General features: G+C 46.7%; 1 protein-coding gene across 1 annotated transcript; it reads right to left on the bottom strand.

Moving 5' to 3' along the window:
- Positions 1 to 1415: 1415 nt before the first annotated feature.
- Positions 1416 to 6647, bottom strand: ITPRIPL1 (ITPRIP like 1). The gene is made up of 2 exons (XM_034430767.3): positions 6465 to 6647; positions 1416 to 3441 (listed from the first exon to the last, which is right to left on the bottom strand). Exon 2 carries the CDS (start codon positions 3422 to 3424, stop codon positions 1868 to 1870), a length of 1557 nt encoding a protein of 518 aa, XP_034286658.2. The 5' UTR covers positions 3425 to 3441; positions 6465 to 6647; the 3' UTR covers positions 1416 to 1867.
- Between the last annotated feature and the right edge of the window lie 10320 nt (positions 6648 to 16967).

Below are 16967 nucleotides of genomic sequence, written 5' to 3'. Positions count from 1 at the left end.
AATGGCAACTGGTTCATTAACAGAATGACAAGAGTGGGAAGGGACCTTGTAGGTCATCTAGTCCAACCCCCCTCCTTTCTTCCCATACTGGCAACTGACTCACACTTACGACGGCTGAAGTGTCCCGGGGGGTCATATGATCCCCTTTTGTGACCTGACAAGCAAAGTCAATGGGGAAGCCGGACTCACTTAACAACCGGGTCACTAACTTAGCACTTATTCAGTGATTCACTGAATAAGTGGCAAGAAAAGCCGTAAAAATGGAGCAAAATTCACTTAACAACAGAAATTTCGGGCTCAGTTGTGGGTCGTAAATCGAGGACTACCTGTATTTGAAAAAAGAGTGTGACTAATGCTTTATTTGCTAGGAGCATCCTGTAGATCCTAGGTAGAGGCAGATATTTCTCTCTCTGGGAACACTGAGAATATATCTGCTGAACAAAGCTCCGCGTTGGCGACAGGAAGAGCATCCGGCCATTAAAACACTGTGCTAGCTCCATTCAGTTGCCCAGACTCCACCCCGCAAGGGATTATGGGGTCATTAAAAGAAGATAATGATCAACATGGAGGCTGATTGGAAAGATGGTTTATTGATGGACAGGACCACACACACAAAGACAGCAGTGCAGTTCTGGGTTCAGCTGAACCAACGGCTGAATAGGTGTTTGTATTCAGCCTGAAGTAGACTGAATACATATCTAATATTACATGTGTTGACAGCGGCTAGAATTGTATTTGCATAATATTGGAAGAATGAGGATACTCCTACAGATAATTAAAAAGAAATTAGATTGTGCAGAGATGGAGAGATCGACATTAAAAATAAAGGATAAGGAAGAATCAGAATATTTCTCAACATGGGATGTGTTCTATCAGTGGCTAGGTAACAGAAGTAGAAATTAGTAGATAAAAGATTACTACTAGGTAAATAATGAAAAATTATGATTATATATCGGTAAAGGTTCCCCTCGCACATATGTGCTAGTCGTTCCTGACTCTACAGGGCGGTGCTCATCTCTGTTTCAACGCCGAAGAGCCAGTGCTGTCCAAAGACGTCTCCGTGGTCACGTGGCCAACATGAATAAACACCAAAGGAGCACGGAATGCTGTTACCTTCCCACCAAAGGTGGTCCCTATTTTTCTACTTGCATGTTTTTACGTGCTTTCGAACTGCTAGGTTGGCAGAAGCTGTGACAAGTCACGGGAGCTCACCCCGTTACGTGGCACTACGGATTCGAACCGCTGAACTGCCGACCTTTCGATCGACAAGCTCAGCGCCTTAGCCACTGAGCCACCGCATCCCTATTATATGATTATACATAAGCAAAAACTATACCATCATTACTACTATTAGTATTAGTATTATTGTTATTAATATTGGACTGTATAAGTAAAATAACTCAGACAATGCAATGTTCACTAAGCACTTATATTGATTGAAAATAAAAAAGAAAAACATTTGGAAAAGTTGAAAACTCAGAAAACCGGCAGGAGATTCTGATTTTATAAGCCCAGAAAGGATGCTGTAAGAAGCTTAAGAGCAGAGTTTGCAGGAACCTTTATTTCAAGTCTAATAGAGCAAATTTGTCTGGGATTGAAATGTAGAAAAATATTGAAGAATAGCTGACTCTAGGAAGCTGATCCTACTTGAAGGGGCTCTTCGAAGCGCTACCGGCCGTCGACCAGATAATTTTGAAGCCTACCCAAATAACCATTCCAGGACCATCCACGATGTGATACATCTCTCATCCAGCTTTTGTTTCACGTGCTGGAAACAATGCTCCCCACCTTTTCGGCTCCGCTAAGGATAACGTGATTCAGGGATGAGCCAAAAGAAACTGGCCTTTCAAAATGGAGTTGAGAGTTGCTATTCTTCAGGCACTAACCAGAGAGTCCTCACCTGCTCTACCACCTGCACAAACTCATTTATTGCCTCATCGTGGAGGACCGGGCTTCGGGCCAAATACTCAAAAAGGTTGAAGGGGACAGCACTTCGGAGGTTCTTCGGCAGAGGGATTTGAATAGGCAAAGCGATGTTGCCGATGAGGAAGTGTTCGAGATACTTTTCTTCCAAGGCGCTATTCATATACAAGAGGAGATCTTGAAGCCGTTGGGCGATTCGCTCCGGCTCCCAGGAGGACAGAGGCCCCAGAAGCAAGAGGTGCATCAAACAAGTCTTGTAATGGTAGTTTGTGAGCATCGGGTTCTTCTTGTCTGGGATACTAGACTCTCTAAAAAAGATCAAGATCTGAAGACATTTCAGGTGGCAGCTGTCCTTGGGAGCTCGCTGGCTCACCCATTTGAAGAAGAGCAGCTCCTGAACGGCAAAACTTCGACGCCAAACCATGCCATTTAGATGATTTGTCAGGTCCTCTCCAGTGGTCAGGAAGATTAGAGAGTCTCCTTGCTGCACTCCGAGTAAGATATCGATAAAGATCTCCTTCCTGGATTGAAGTTCTAGCTTCAGCCGGCAGCTTTTGTTGGAATTCTGGATCGTGAGACTTAAGTTATACTTCGGGCCGAGGGCGTCCCAGGCCTTGCTTACCAGAGTTTGGAACCACTGGGCGGTTTTCTCCCCATCCAGATGGGAACTGGTGCAAAGAACATGCGAAATGGATTTACTCTGCTCTTCTTGGCTCATTTCCCGTTCCGGATGATGGAGGGAGCACACCACGTCACCCAGCAGCCTCTCTCTCTTACACAGACACTCTGCCTCTACCAAGATGTGGCCATGCTTGCCTGAAGCGCCCTCGGAGTCACTCATTTCGATGTGGAAGGAGTGGCCCTTGGGCGGCAATATAGGTACAAGGACGCAGAACGTTTTCGAAACCTCCGTGGACCATCCTTCAAAGGCGCTGCCCACCCCGATGCAGTTCTCCAGCAGGAGTACCTTTTGATCCCGACTCTCTTCCAGCACATCGTTCACTAACATCTCCACAAAATCGCACAAGCTGGACATATCGCCCATCTCGATATGCTGCTCATAAAAAGCCTCCAACCCTTTCTGCTTGGATTCGTAATCTTCCGGTTCCGGATCGGAGTCTTCAAAGTCTTCTTCTCCGTTGCTGGTGGTGCTGGTGGTGCTGGAGCCGTCTGTGCTGGAATCGTCGCTGGGCTCCTTCGCGATGGTGCGTCTGCAGCATCCAAAGAGGATGAGGATGACAACCCCTACATAAGGCCACCCATCCCAGGTGCCATCTCCCTCGTCGAGGTCCTCTGCAGTCCACTGCTCCTGATTCTGTTTGAGATCCCAGTTCCAGTTCTTCTGGTCCATTTCCACCTGGAGAAGCCCCATCTCCGTCGTTAGCCGCTTCTCATGCTCCTGGAGACGATTCAAGGTGGTCAGATCTGTGATGTCGTTGACCAACTGGGGGTGATGGACAAATGCTAGGGCAGCCAGGAAAAGCAGAGGGGCTATGGCCATATCTAAGACGGTGGTCTCTGGAATGGAAGCACAAATGATAGAGGTGTTCAAAGGGTAGCCAGGAAAGAGGAAACGATTGTTTTAAACTTACGACTGTTCTTGCGTATCAATTCATTGGATCTTATGAGGAAAATAAAATTTCAGCTTTATTTTTGTAGGAATTCTGCGTTCCACAAAATGATAGGCACAGTCCTTCAAAAAGGAAAACTGAAAATCTATAACATAAAAAAAAAAAGGAGCTGAAAAGGGGGACAGGATGGGACAAGCAAGTTCATTACGGGTTGTAAGTCTTTCCTAGCCTCAAATTATCCCTGGGAAAAGAGTCCGCCAGCATCCCAGTTGGGAATTCTAAGACATTCCCAGAATTCCAAGTCCTTTCCACCATCTCTGGACTACTTAGCAGGTGAGGGAGTCTGGAGTAAGGATTCATGGGATGGGTAGGTAGAAAGCTCATGATTGACATTGTCAGAGCATGATTTCACCACATCATTAAATCGGAGCTCTGGGTAATCAGTTGACCGAAAAGACAGAATTTGGAGAAGGCTCTCGAGAGTCCCTTGGATTGCAAGGAGATCAAACCACTCGATCCTAAAGGAAATCAACTCTGACTGTCCTTTGGAAAGACAGTTCCTGAAGCTGAAACTCAAATCCTTTGCCCATCCAATGAGAAAAGAGAATTCCTTGGAAAAGATCCTGAAGTTGGGAAAAATGGAAGGCGAAAGGAGAAGGGGATGGCAGAGGACGAGATGATTAGATAATATCATTGATGCAGTGGGCATGGCTTTGGCCAGACTCGGGAGGCAGTGGAGGATGGGGTGGGGGGTCCTGCTGTGATCGATGGGGTCGCGAAGAGTCGGATATGACTTAGCAACTGAACAACAACAACAGATCTCATCCCTGCTTCCATTGTGCAGTTTTGCTTTATCTCATCTCATAATGGGATGGAGAGAAATTAGATCCCTGCAGAATGTACAGGTAGTCCTTGATTTAACGAACAGTTCATTTAGTGACTGTTCAAGGTTACAGCGGCTCTGAAAAAAGCGACTTATGACCGTTTTTCACACTTAAGACCGTTGCGGCATCCTCATGGTCACGGGATCAAAATTTGGATTCACTCGGCAACTGGTTCATATTTATGACGCTTGCAGAATGTCCCCGGGGTCACGTCATCCCATTTTTGGAGACCTTCTGACTGAGCTTCCTTAGAAAGTATACAGCCCAAACTTAGTCCCGGCAAACCTCTTTAATTCATACGGCTGTGAATTATTGTCATTTCCAGTCCCAACAGCTTCTCAAACAGTCTTGCAGGGGAGTGTTTACAAACACCCACCTTACCTCCCTTGGAATGCTGCCAGAGAACTAATTGCCACACGCAGGGCAAGGACAAACTTAGCACAGAGTCAAACAGAGCTTTTCCACAGCTTTTACCGACCAGATGAACTAATTGCTTCCTGCAAAAGCTCACGTCCCGTTCGCTCCTCTTTTATGTCTTATGGGAGGGGCCAGTCATCTCCAAGCCTTACTGCCAAGTCAACCCTGTTTTCTTAACTGTTCATGTCTCCTGGCAACTCTGCACTTGTGGACACTGGGAACAGGCTCCCGCTGTTCTGTCAGACTTTGGAGGCAGCAAAGAACTACCAGATGGCCTTGGCCCCCTCTCTGCCTCCGATTCAGAGCCATCGTCCGAGCCTTCCCCAGACTCCAGGACTGGTCCAAGTTCCTCCCCAACCTCCTCACTGTCCGAATCTGCTGCCAACTCTGCTGGCTGCTGGCGGGCTACAACAGTAGCGTCCATGCCAACCATTTTGGACTCCGCCTCAACATCAAGAAAACTGAGTACTTAAAGACTGTCACCACTCCTGGAACACTTCAAATCAATGGAGGAAACTGAAAGAAGGTGGCCATTTTTCAGTATCTGGGATCCCACCTCCAAGGCAATGCCAACATCAAGGGTGAGGTGTGAGCAAGGGAGAAGGCAGCCTGGATGCGTTGATGAGAACTCACTGGTGTGTTGTGTGACAGACGAATGTTAACCTGTCTTAAATCCAACATTTACAAGACAACCATCCGCCCTGTTGCACTGTGTGGCACTGAATGCTGGGCAGCAACAACAGGGACCGAAAGCCACTTCCATGCCATGGAAATGCAAATGCTCCTTTGGATATCGGGCATCTCCCTTCTCGACCACATCACAAATGACACCATTCGACAACATTCTGATGTGGCACCAATTACAGGGAAGATGAGAGAAGGCCAACTCCGCTGTATGGATATGTCCAGAGAACAGCCCCTTCCACCATAGCCAAGACTGCCTGCCAACTAGAAGTCAATGGCCGGCAACCTCGCGGGCATCCAAAACAGAAATGGGAGACACCATCAACAAAGACATGCAAGTTGCTGGATTGCGCCCCGGAGACGCAGCTGACCGTGCAAAATGGCATTCAATGATCCGAAAAGTAGAAGTAGAAGAGGAGGAGGAGGAGGAGGAAGGAGAAGAAGGAGGAGGAGGAGGAGGAGAAGTCCATGACTGTTGTCCACATTTTTCAGCTGCCTCCAGTTTTAATACCTCTTATTTTTGAGGCACTTGTGTCTCTCAATTGCTTGGCGTTGACACTCATTGTTTTATTCAGAAGCAGAAATCCAGACTTTCCAGCAAACTCTTTTAGGAGTCTTTTGAGTCAAGCCAAATGAGAAAACCGAGTGCAAGAGAGCCATTAATATCTCTCCTACCATATATGATGGCCACTGCTGAAAGAGTGAGGCATGGGATATAATAAGCCCCCCACTCAGAGTGACCTTGAAGTAAGATGAGCAGCCTATAATTTTTTTTATAAACCGATCAATCAATAATACTGTTTCTTGTGTTGAAGTTAAGGTCAGACGGGCGGTTTATAATTTTTATAAATAAATGAACAAATTCTGTGTCTTGGGTTGTTAAAAAGACTGAGACGCTGGCTCTAGAATTGGCAGCTGCGATATAGGCGTGACCCTCACTTAGCAGCCATGCTGGGGCCACTTCCTTCCACCAACCCCAACCTACCTCTGGAGGCACGCAGGTTTTTAAGGGGCAGCGCATCTTAAACCAGGGATGGTCCATACCTTGCCTGCACCACCTTCCTGGCACCACAGAACATCACTTCCTAAGTCACAATCCCAGGTTTGCTCCAGCCTTGGGGGAGCCCCATTGGCTGCTAGTTGCTGCACTAGTAACCCCCTTCCCATTGTTACTTGACTGACTGTGAAGTCACGGCTGGCCTATAAAAGCACATCAAATTCAGGCTCCCATTTGCAGATTCAGGGCATTCTTAATCCTCCTTTTGGACAGGATGTCCCACCTACCCCCCCAGAATGTTCCAGCAAGAAAAGGAAATATAAAGGTTATCGCCAATTTCACCTGTGGGTTTGAACCTCTTGCAACCATTTGGGGGAAAGAGAAATGACCCCTCCCCGTTTTTCGGAGGGGGTTCCTACATTCCAAACAGGAAAAAGCCTTAACATGATGACAACCGAGAGATCCCCCCCCCCACTATTTCTGCCATAGTGTAGTCAACCCATAGTCACAAATCAAAACACGGCAGCAATCCGTTTAAATTCTCTGAAAAACCGCATGGGGAAACAGCTTTTCTGATAGCATCAAGAAGAGAAGGAAACGTTTATGGAAACGGAAGGCATTGTGTGTCAGGAAGAACTTGGCAACTACATCTTAATCATTAGAAGGCAGGAAGCCTACCAGCAAGAAGCTGCAAAACTGTGTTTGACCACAGGATGGTACCAAAGAGTGGCTCACTTCTGTGTCACTCTGCTGCCCTCTAGTGGTTTTCTGAACTTTTTGAAGCACAGATGCGAGAGCCCTGGCTTAGCATGTTGTGCATTTTCAGTCAAGAGTTAAAAGACCTAAACTTTTGCCCCTTCCCATTACTAGAGTAGATATTTGATGGGTGCATTTTGTAGAATGCAGTAGATTTGTGAGAAGGGGGGGGAAGGGGGAAGGAAGGAAAGAAGAAAAAGGAAGAGAAAAGGAGAGAGGAAGGAAAGAAGGAAAAAGAAAGAAAAAGGAAGAAGGAAGGAAGAAAAAGAAGGAAGAAAGAAGGAAGGAAGGAAGAAACAAAGAAAAAGAAGGAAGGAAGGAAGGAGAAAGAAGAAAAAGAGAGAGAAAAAGAAAGAAAGCTTTTGGACTAGATTCTGCTCTTCCGTCTTAACCCTACCTTGATTTGTAGATGTTATCGGAATAGAGAGCATCCCTGAGACTGGAAAACATGGAGATCCATTTGCTAGTTAGTTTATAGTCAGGGGATGAAGAAAGGAAAAGAAAAGGAGGCGAGAGGAATGGAGGGAGAGAAAGAAAGAAGAAGGAAGGAAGGAAAGAAAGAGAAGCATAGTGATAGCCTGGCAAGCAGCACAAAACGCATTTGGGCCTGGGCAGTTAGAGTTAAATGCCAACGGTGCTTCCTAATGGCTTGGGAGTCAGGCTGGCTGTTGACACCTGCTCAGACTATGGTGTAAATCCACAGCAACTCCACTAAAGTCTGCAAAAGGACTCCAAATTTAACTTGACGCATGGCCGTGCCCCTGAATCCTCCACCCAGAGTCTTTCTCCGACCCCAGAGTCCTTCTCTTTAAGTCTTCTTATGAGGTGTCACATTGCAGTGGAATAAAACGGCAATTATGGGGATGTCATGAGAGGATTATGAAGCCCGGGGAGTGGGCAACGCGATCCAAGCCGGCCATCTTAACTGAGGCCTTGGTGCCGCAGCTCAAAGCAAGAGGAGGAGGACTGAGAGGAATCTGCTCCATTTGCAGGGACACCGTTGGTCCATCTGCCTGCCTAAGAAGCATCACATCATTACTGGATCTTCTGTTGACCGAAGGTCCTTCTAAGGAGAGAAGCAACCTGGAATGGAGGAGAAACTTCCTAACAGTGAGAACAATTAACCAGTGGAACAGCTTGCCACCAAAAGTTGTGGGAGCTCCATCCCTGGAGGTTTTAAAGAAAAGACTGGGCAGCCGTTTGTCTAGAATGGAACAGGGCCTCCTACTTGAGCCAGGGGTTGGACTAGAAGACCTCCAAGGTCCCTTCCAACTCTTACCATTCTGTTATTCTGAAATCTCATGGCCCCAACTGTTCCTGCTGACTTGTGATGTGCTGAAGGAGGACACGACAGAGTTCTTGGAAATACTTCAGGGGGGGCTTTGCGCCAACGTTTGGAGAGGTTATGCCTCCTCCCTGGGAAGGACGACCCAGCCCTAGCCTCGTTGTGGTGCGCTCCACACAAAATTGTGGGCCGAACCTCCTAAATTCAACCCTTTCTTCCACCTTTGGTTCCGTGATTCCCTAACCCACATCTCAGGGTTCCAAGTAATACATCCATAGCAAGCAAAACTCCAAGACAGGTAGATTCCTCAAAGAATCGTTTTATTGGGAATATCATATTGGCACAACCTGGTGAAAACCGACTCTGAAAGTCCCCCGCAGTTTTAAAAGTTTTTCCCCTTTTCCCAAACAGTCACATGGTCCAATCACGGTGCCGTCCGGTTGCTGGGTAACTTCACTCCTCCTCTCTCTCTCTGGCCACCTGCGGGAATGTCCTTGGTTCCCAGAAGAAAGTATTTTCTTTTGGCTACAAAACCCCAGCTATCTATTCAGGGGTGGGCTTCAAAAATTTTAGCAAGGGGTTGTCTGCCCGGTTGCTGGGTGGGTGTGGTCATGGTGGGTGTGGCCTAGTCGGCCTGCACCACACTGGGGGAAGGGGCATTTTTGCCCTCCCCGGGCTCCGGAGGCCCTCTGGAGGCCAGAAACAGGCGCATTTTCCGAACTTCCAGTAGGACCGTTTTTCGCCGTCCCCGAGCCTCCATGCACACCCTGCATTTACATGCATCCAAAACAGGCCAGCCAGGAGTGGGATTTGGGGGTTCTCTGAACTGCACAGAATCTTAGCTAGAGGTTCTCCCGAACCCCTGCGAACCCCCACCAGCCCACCCCTTTCTCTCTTTCCCCTCCCCCACTTCAGCAACACTGAAGCTTCAAAATGGCTTTTGGTCAGGTCAGCTTCAGGGTTGACACCACAATCTGTGCAACCTGGCACCACCTACATGAAGAATCCGAGTCAGATGCCATTTTGTTCCAACAGGCTTCCTTACGTTGAGGAGGGAGGGAATAAGGGACATGGTACCCAAGTGTATCAGGAAGGTGTGAGTAGTAGCAGGAGCCCTCGAGGCACTGATGCTGAGAACCATCAAATAACCTTTGCGGGTTTATTTATGCCCAGCTGGTGCTCTGCACCCCGCTGTGCCAAGCGGGGTGGGGAGGGGGCGAGGTTTCAGCAATTCCAAATCCTTCCATCAATCAGAACGGCAGCTGGTTGGAGTTACGAGGGTCCCTTGTAATGACATCCAGCTAATCCCGGCCTCTTTAGCTGGGATTACTGTCAATCATAGTTCATTACCTTTGAGTCCAATCGGTGCCCCTCATTTTCCGGGACTGGATGGGGTACGCATTTCCACTGGACCTCAGGCCCCCCGCTGCCCTGAACGGCCTGTCATCGCAGCTATAAATAATGTGATTTGTTTGCAGAAGAACAAATTTAGCTTGTCCAAAAGGTCAAAGTGGCCGGGAACCCAGCCTAGCTTCAAATAGTCCTCCATTAAAATGGTTCTCGCGTTTGAGTTTCACAACCAAAGGAGGAGAAGGCTGAGGACATGGAAGGTGGAGAGGGGGCAGGCAGGAACTCACAGGGCTCTTTGGCTTCTTTCTCCTTCTCTCAACCTGCCCAAGGAAGAACCTATGTTCTCTGATAACGCTAAGAGGGCAGGAATAGCCAACGCCCCAGAGGATAGTCTCAAGATGCAGATGGATCTCGGCAGCCTCGGACACTGGACTCTATCCCACAAAACGAAATTCAGAGGTGCTTTTTCAGGAGGCAACTGGAACTTCCTTCTTTTTTCTCTGAAGACGTTTTGCTTCTCATCTAAGAAGCTTCTCCAGCTCTGACTGGATGGTGGGGAATGGGAGGATTTATACTCCTTGCAGACAGCTGGTCCTTGGAGGTTTATCTGTGTCCTCAGGGTCACCTGAGTAGTGCTAATGGTTCCTGGAGTCTGCAATTTTTTTCTGGAAATCCGTTCACACTCCCACACCATTAGAGGGATGTTCATCCCAAATTGCATAGATAAAAGTTCTCCATTTACTCCTCAGGTGACACAGATAAACCTCCAAGTGCTTCAACAAATCCTCTAAAAGGATGCAAATGACCAGCTGTCTGCAAGGAGTATAAATCCTTCCATTCCCCATTATCCAGTCAGAGTTGGAGAAGCCTCTTGGATGAGAAGCGAAATGTCTTCAAAAAAGAAGAAGAATTTGTCCAGTTGCCTCCTGAAAAAGGGACAACCATGACCTGGATGACTGAAAATCTCTACAGACGTTTTACACTTAGGCAAGATAAACTAAAAGTACAGGTACAGATTAGGTGAAACTTGGCTCAATAACAGTAACTGTGAGAGGGATTTTGGAGTCCTAGTGTTCAATCATTTAAATATGAGCCAGCAGTGTGTGGCAGCAGCCAAAAAAGCCAACGTAATCCTAGACTGCATAAGCAGAGGGATAAAATCCAGATCACGCAAAGTACCATTACCACTTTATAAAACCTTAGTAAGACCACACCTGGAATTCTGCATCCAGTGTTGTCACCACGTTATAAAAAGATGTTGAGACTCTGGAAAGAGTGCAGAGAAGAGCAACCAGGATGATTAGGAGACTGGAGGCTAAAACATACGATGAACAATTGCAGGAATTGGGTATGTCTACTCTAGTGAAAAGAAGGATTAAAGGGAACATGATAGCAGTCTTCCAATATTTGAAAGGCTGCCACAAAGAAGAGGAAGTCAACCTATTTTCCAAAGCACCAGAAGGCAAGACAAGAAATAACGGATGGAAACTAACCAAGGAGAGATTCAACCTAGAAATAAGGAGACATTTTCTGACAGTGAGAACGATCAACCCATGGAACAGAAGTTGCCTTCGGAAGTTGTGGGAGTTGAAATAAAGTCTTGGCTGCATCAACATTTCTCCCAGGGAGTTTCTATACTTTTGTGCAAGTTCTAAGGTGGCAGATGATCCTTGATGACCTTGTCAATTAAGGTCAACTTTGACTGATCACAACTTCTTTCTACTCCTCTACTTTCTACTCTTCTTTCTACTCTTCTACGCCTTCAGAAGTTGTAGGAGCTTCATCACTAGAAGCTTTTAAGAAGAGACTGGACAGCCATTTGTCAGAATTGGTGTAGGGTCTCCTGCTTGACCAGGGGGTTCAACTAGAAGACCTTGAAGATCTCTTCCAACTCTGATGTTCTCTATGTTCTATGTCAAGCTATTTTCCAAAGCCCCCAAAGACCAAACAAGGAATAATGGATGGAAAGAGACCAAGGAGAGATTCAACCTGGAAATAAGGAGAAATTTTCTGATGGTGAGAACCATCAACCCATGGAGCAGAAGTTGCCTTCAGAAGTTGTGGGAGCTTCATCTCCGGAAGCTTTCAAGAAGAGGCTGAACTGCTGTCTTTCAGAACTGGTGTAGGGTCTCCTACTTGGACAGGGGGTTGGACTAGATGACCTACAAGGTACCTTCCAACTATTCTGTTAATCTGCTAAATATGTTAAATCCCATGTTCTCACTGAGCTATGTCATGTCAGAGTGAAGGGATGGCGGTTCCACAGGACGAAGAGCAAAGAGAACTCCATTCACTTAGAAAGCCTATTGAAAAGAAAGAGAACATTCCCATAGTCCTGATGTAGTAGCTCTCTATCCCAGGGATCTCCAACCTCAGCAACTTGAAGACTTGTGGACTCCACCTCCCAGAATTCCTCAGCCAGCTTTGCTGAGGAATTCTGGGAGTTGAAGTCCACAAGTCTTAAAGTTGCGAAAGTTGGAGTCCCCTGCTCTATCCAACCTTACTTCCATGTACTTCCATTTATTTCTCTATCCAAGGAGACCATATTTCCACAAGCACCTGTTCCTTATCCACAAGTCCAGAATGGTGGCCCCAGATTGATCCTTTCAATGAGGACACAACCTTAAAGAAGAACGCTTAAGAGTTACGCTGCACCCTTATGGTTATTTATACCCAACAAACCCCCATTGGATTGTACCGTCGGCATTCTGCTTTCAGCAGAGACTAGCCAAAACCTCAGACAAGCAAGTGTTGGAAGACATGTCCATCTGGGTTCAGTTCCAAGTGGGGAGAAATACAGTGGAAACATGGAGGCTGCTTGGAAGGATGGTTTAATGGTGGACAGGACCACATGGGTTTGAAGTCCTGGGTAGCTAACCCTCTCTTGGGCTTTGAGCTTCTTGTTCCTGTGGCAAGGGCATGTATCCTATTGGTTGCAGACTCCCATGTGGGGTCATGTTTGTCTGAATCGAGTTTGGTTGAACCTTGTTGGGTGACGTAATGAAGGGGGTTGGTTGTGCCATGTGGTGAGTTCTGTTGCTAGATGGGTAGGGGGCTAATCCTATTGTGTCCTGGAGGGTCATGTCTTAATCCCATCAACCTGGAGCTGGAGTTCTTTTGTTTTGCAGCTAGGCTGGCCCAGTCTTTCTTAATATTCACCAAATACCTGCTGAGGGCAGAGAGCTGCTCTTTGTCTTTAAAAACCTGTTTCTCCTTTTCTCATCCAGGGAATTGCAATATTCTGCCTTTTTGAATATTTCCTAAAATATTTCATTCTTCTAGGAGAGGGTGCTAACTTCCTTCACAAGGTGTGAAATGAACATCTCTTTCCTCTTCTGTAGCACTCAGGAGTCGTCGTTTCTATTCATGGATGGTCCATTTTGACAGGTAACTAATATCCACTGGCAGCCTTATGCTCCATAGCCCCATTTAATCATTCTAAATCCAATATCAGTTGATGAGAGATCAGAGATGAAAGTCTGGCCCTCCGTCCATGCCTCTACCACCCTCCGTTGGTCGAAGCCCAACTGTCAACATGGGTAAACCCCTTTCTTCTTACCGAGAGCGATGAGGATCTCAATAAATCCCGAACGCAATTTCCTAACTCTCCGGGCTAAGATTATCGCATGAGGAATGAATGGGTCCCATCTGTTTCTAAAGCCACCGCTAACACCTTGTCATCTCGCTGGGCCGAATCCACAGCTGGACTAAGCCGACGTTAAGAGCCACCAGAATGGCAAATAAAAAGGGTAGGCGAGCACTCGAGGGCTTCAAAAGAAGTCATGATGTGGCAGAAATGAAGGGATGAGGGGGGAATGTTGGAAGAAAATCCTGGATCTGCATCTAGCCGGGCTTTTCCATAGAACACACAGAAAAATAGAGTTGGAAGGGACTTTGGAGGTCTCCAACCTTGGCAACTTTAAGCCTGGTGGACTTCAACTCCCAGAATCCCCCAGATTCAAATTCAAATTCAAATCTTTATTGTCAGTGCACAAGATACAGTATGCACAATGATATTGGTTGAGCTCCCCAGTTGGCTGGGGAATTCTGGGAGTTGAGGTCCTCCAAGCTTAAAGTTGCCAAGGTTGGAGACCCCTGGTCCAGATAACCTCAATCCCACCCCACACCTGGAGGAAAGATACTGCAAAATCTCCATTCCCACGCCACTCTGGGGCCAGCCAAAGGTGGCATTTGCCAGTTCTCCAAACTGCTCAAAATTTCCACTACCAGTTCTTCAGAACCTGCTGGATTTCATCCCTGGTCCAAGGAATACACAGAAACCTTCTCCAGCACCTCTTCTCAAATGGGATCGATTGGCTTCCTGTCTTGCTTTTTAAATACTTGCTAATGATTTCATCCTTTTCTGCTGCACAAGAAGAAAATGGAGAGTTCTTTTGGGGCAACCAACCAAACTTTCGATGGGTCACACCACCTGTTTTGCAGCTCTGAAGGAACCCATCTGAGATTTATGGGGAAATGTTTACAACATGCAATTAGAAGTTTGCCGGTTCTGCACGCAGAAATTCCTCTAAAACATTTCTTTGTAAGGGATGGGGGGAGGGAGAGATGAGGGGGGGTGAATACCCCCTTGAATTTCAGAGCTGGAGCCATTTGGGCCAAAAAGTAAAATATTTCCCAGCGGGATGGCTTCTCAGCTGTGTCCATTTGTCCCCGGAATTCCAGCTTGTCTAACACAGTCTCAGGACAGCTGTTGGTGGGTTGGGGGGGGGGGGGGTCCAGAGCAAGATGGGGAGGGGGGAAGGTTTCACGGAGGGTAGAAGCCGGAGCAATAAAGGAAACAATGCATGGAAATGGGACCAAGCCAAAAAAATGCAGAAGGACACATGGAACATGTGTGCCTCTCTCCTCTTTTCTTAAGAAGAAGCTAAAACTAAACAACTCAAATTGTGTATGTGTGTGTGTATAAGAGGAGATAGCCAAAAAAAAAAAGGGAGAAAGAAAACTTTTTTTAAAAAAAAATGCATGGTATGTAAATTTAGAGTATAAAAATGACAACTGATTTTTCAAAGGCTTGATGGGCATGGCAGGGGAAAGATTAATTTATTTTTAGTTATCTTAACTTTTATATTGTATGTTATTTTAATTTTCGGCTGTTCACCACCCTGAGTCCCTTCAGGGAGAAGGGCGGAATATAAATTCAATAGATAGATAGATAGATAGATAGATAGATAGATAGATAGATAGATAGATAGATAGATAAATAAGATACTGAAAAATCCCCATTCCCACCCTACTTCAGGGGAAGGATACTGCAAAATCTCCATTCCCTCACCACTCCTGGGGGAAGGATACTGCAAAATCTTCATTCCCTCCCCACTCTGGGGCCAGCCAGAGGTGGTATTTGCCGGTTCACCAAACTACTCAAAATTTCCGCTACCAGTTCACCAGAACCTATCAGAACCTGCTGGATTTCACCCCTGGACCATAGGCATGTTCACATCTGATTACATCTTCCTTTTTCTCCAGAAACGGTCTCTCCACTCTTCACCGGCTGCGAGTTGAAAGTTCTCAAAAACTTGCAGCTGCCTGGAGTGAAGATTAGGATTCCCGAGTGGCCGGCATCTTGTCTTGAGAACCCAGGAGACGGGAAAGCAAATCTGAAGCGTGCCTTGGCTTCTTCAATTCTTCCCCCGAAAGGAAACATGGAAACCTGACCTTGTCCTCGAGATGGCTCCGAAGCAGCCACCCCATCCCATCTTTCAAGGCCTAATTAGCCAACGAGAGGGCTGGCGTCTCCCACCTGTTTCTCCGGCCATCCGTCAGCCAGCAGTCCGGAATGCTCAGCCTGGACAAAAGCGACCCAAGAAAACGTCCTGAGCATCCCATGGCTACCCATCTAGCCAAAATGTCTATGGAGAGTCTCATCCAGGTTGTGGTTGAACCCCAAGGGTGCCTTTTCAGAAGGCAACTGGACATTCTTATTTATTTATTTATTGGTTCAATTTATTGGTTTGATTTGTATGCCGCCCTTTCTCCAGAGACTTACAATGCGTTAAGCAATAGCCTTCATACTTTTTGTATATACCTCCTTAGTAGGGCTTTCGCTCCCCCCCTCAAAGCGGTGTTCTTTTTTATACAAAGTCAGCTTATTGCCCCCACAATCCGGGTCCTCATTTTACCTACCTCGGAAGGATGGAAGGCTGAGTCAACCTTGACTCAACCTTCTTGGGTTTCCCTTGGAGACGTTTCGAGAAGCGAAACGTCTTCAAGGAAAAAGTCCAGCTGGCTTTTGAAAAAGCACCCTTGGGATACCCCATGTAGTAATTTCTGAAATTTATCTCCTTCCAGTTTAATCTCACTTTTTCCTGCCTTGCCTTCAGGAACAGCTCTGAACATCTTGAAGATCATCGTCTTGTTTCATGGTTGTAAAAGTCACTTTTTTTTCCCCAGTCGTTTCCGTTTAGAGAAATGGCTGCTAATTTACCCAAAATGGCTGCAAATTGAGGATTGCCTGTACTAGGTATCTCCTCTGGCGCTACCCTGAGAGAATCCAAAAAGGAAGATTTCTAATTGGGATCAGAGGTGAAATTCAAAAATTTTTCCCTACTGGTTCTGTGGGCATGGCTTAGTGGGCATGGCAGGGGAAGGATGCTGCAAAATCCCCATTCCTACCCCACTCCAGGGTAAAGATATTGCAAAATCTCCATTTCAGAGGTGGTATTTGCCGGTTCTCCGAACTACTCAAAATTTCCGCAACCGGTTCTTCAGAACCTGCTGGATTTCACCCCTGATTGGGATCCAGTAGTCTCCAGTTCTGGATCAGAGAGACTTTCAGATCTGACCTTGTAAGAAGGGCTCTTGACTCTCAGGAAATGTACACACAAACACAAACACACCATCCCAGAAACAACTGGTGCTGAAATATGCATTTTTAGCCTCGTCTCCGGAGCAGGCTGAACAAAACCGTGGCCTCTCAGCTGCCATCCTTCCATCCATCCCCACTTCAGTCCAACTTCCCCAGCCTGCTTGGGGAGACCATGGCTGATTGGCACCTGGTTAGCCTGCACTCAGCTGTCCCTGATATTTGACACACATACACACACAGAGATCCACACCCCTCCTTCCTGCCAAACCAAAAA

This window comes from Pantherophis guttatus, chromosome 9 (assembly GCF_059756535.1).
Source record: "Pantherophis guttatus breed Tessera chromosome 9, ASM5975653v1, whole genome shotgun sequence".
Lineage (NCBI taxonomy): Eukaryota > Metazoa > Chordata > Lepidosauria > Squamata > Colubridae > Pantherophis > Pantherophis guttatus.
This window is presented reverse-complemented; position numbering and strand designations above follow the sequence as displayed.

Coding starts and splice junctions, on each gene's coding strand:
- ITPRIPL1 (XM_034430767.3), bottom strand. CDS start 3,424: ATGGCCATAGCCCCTCTGCTTTTCCTGGCTGCCCTAGCATTTGTCCAT.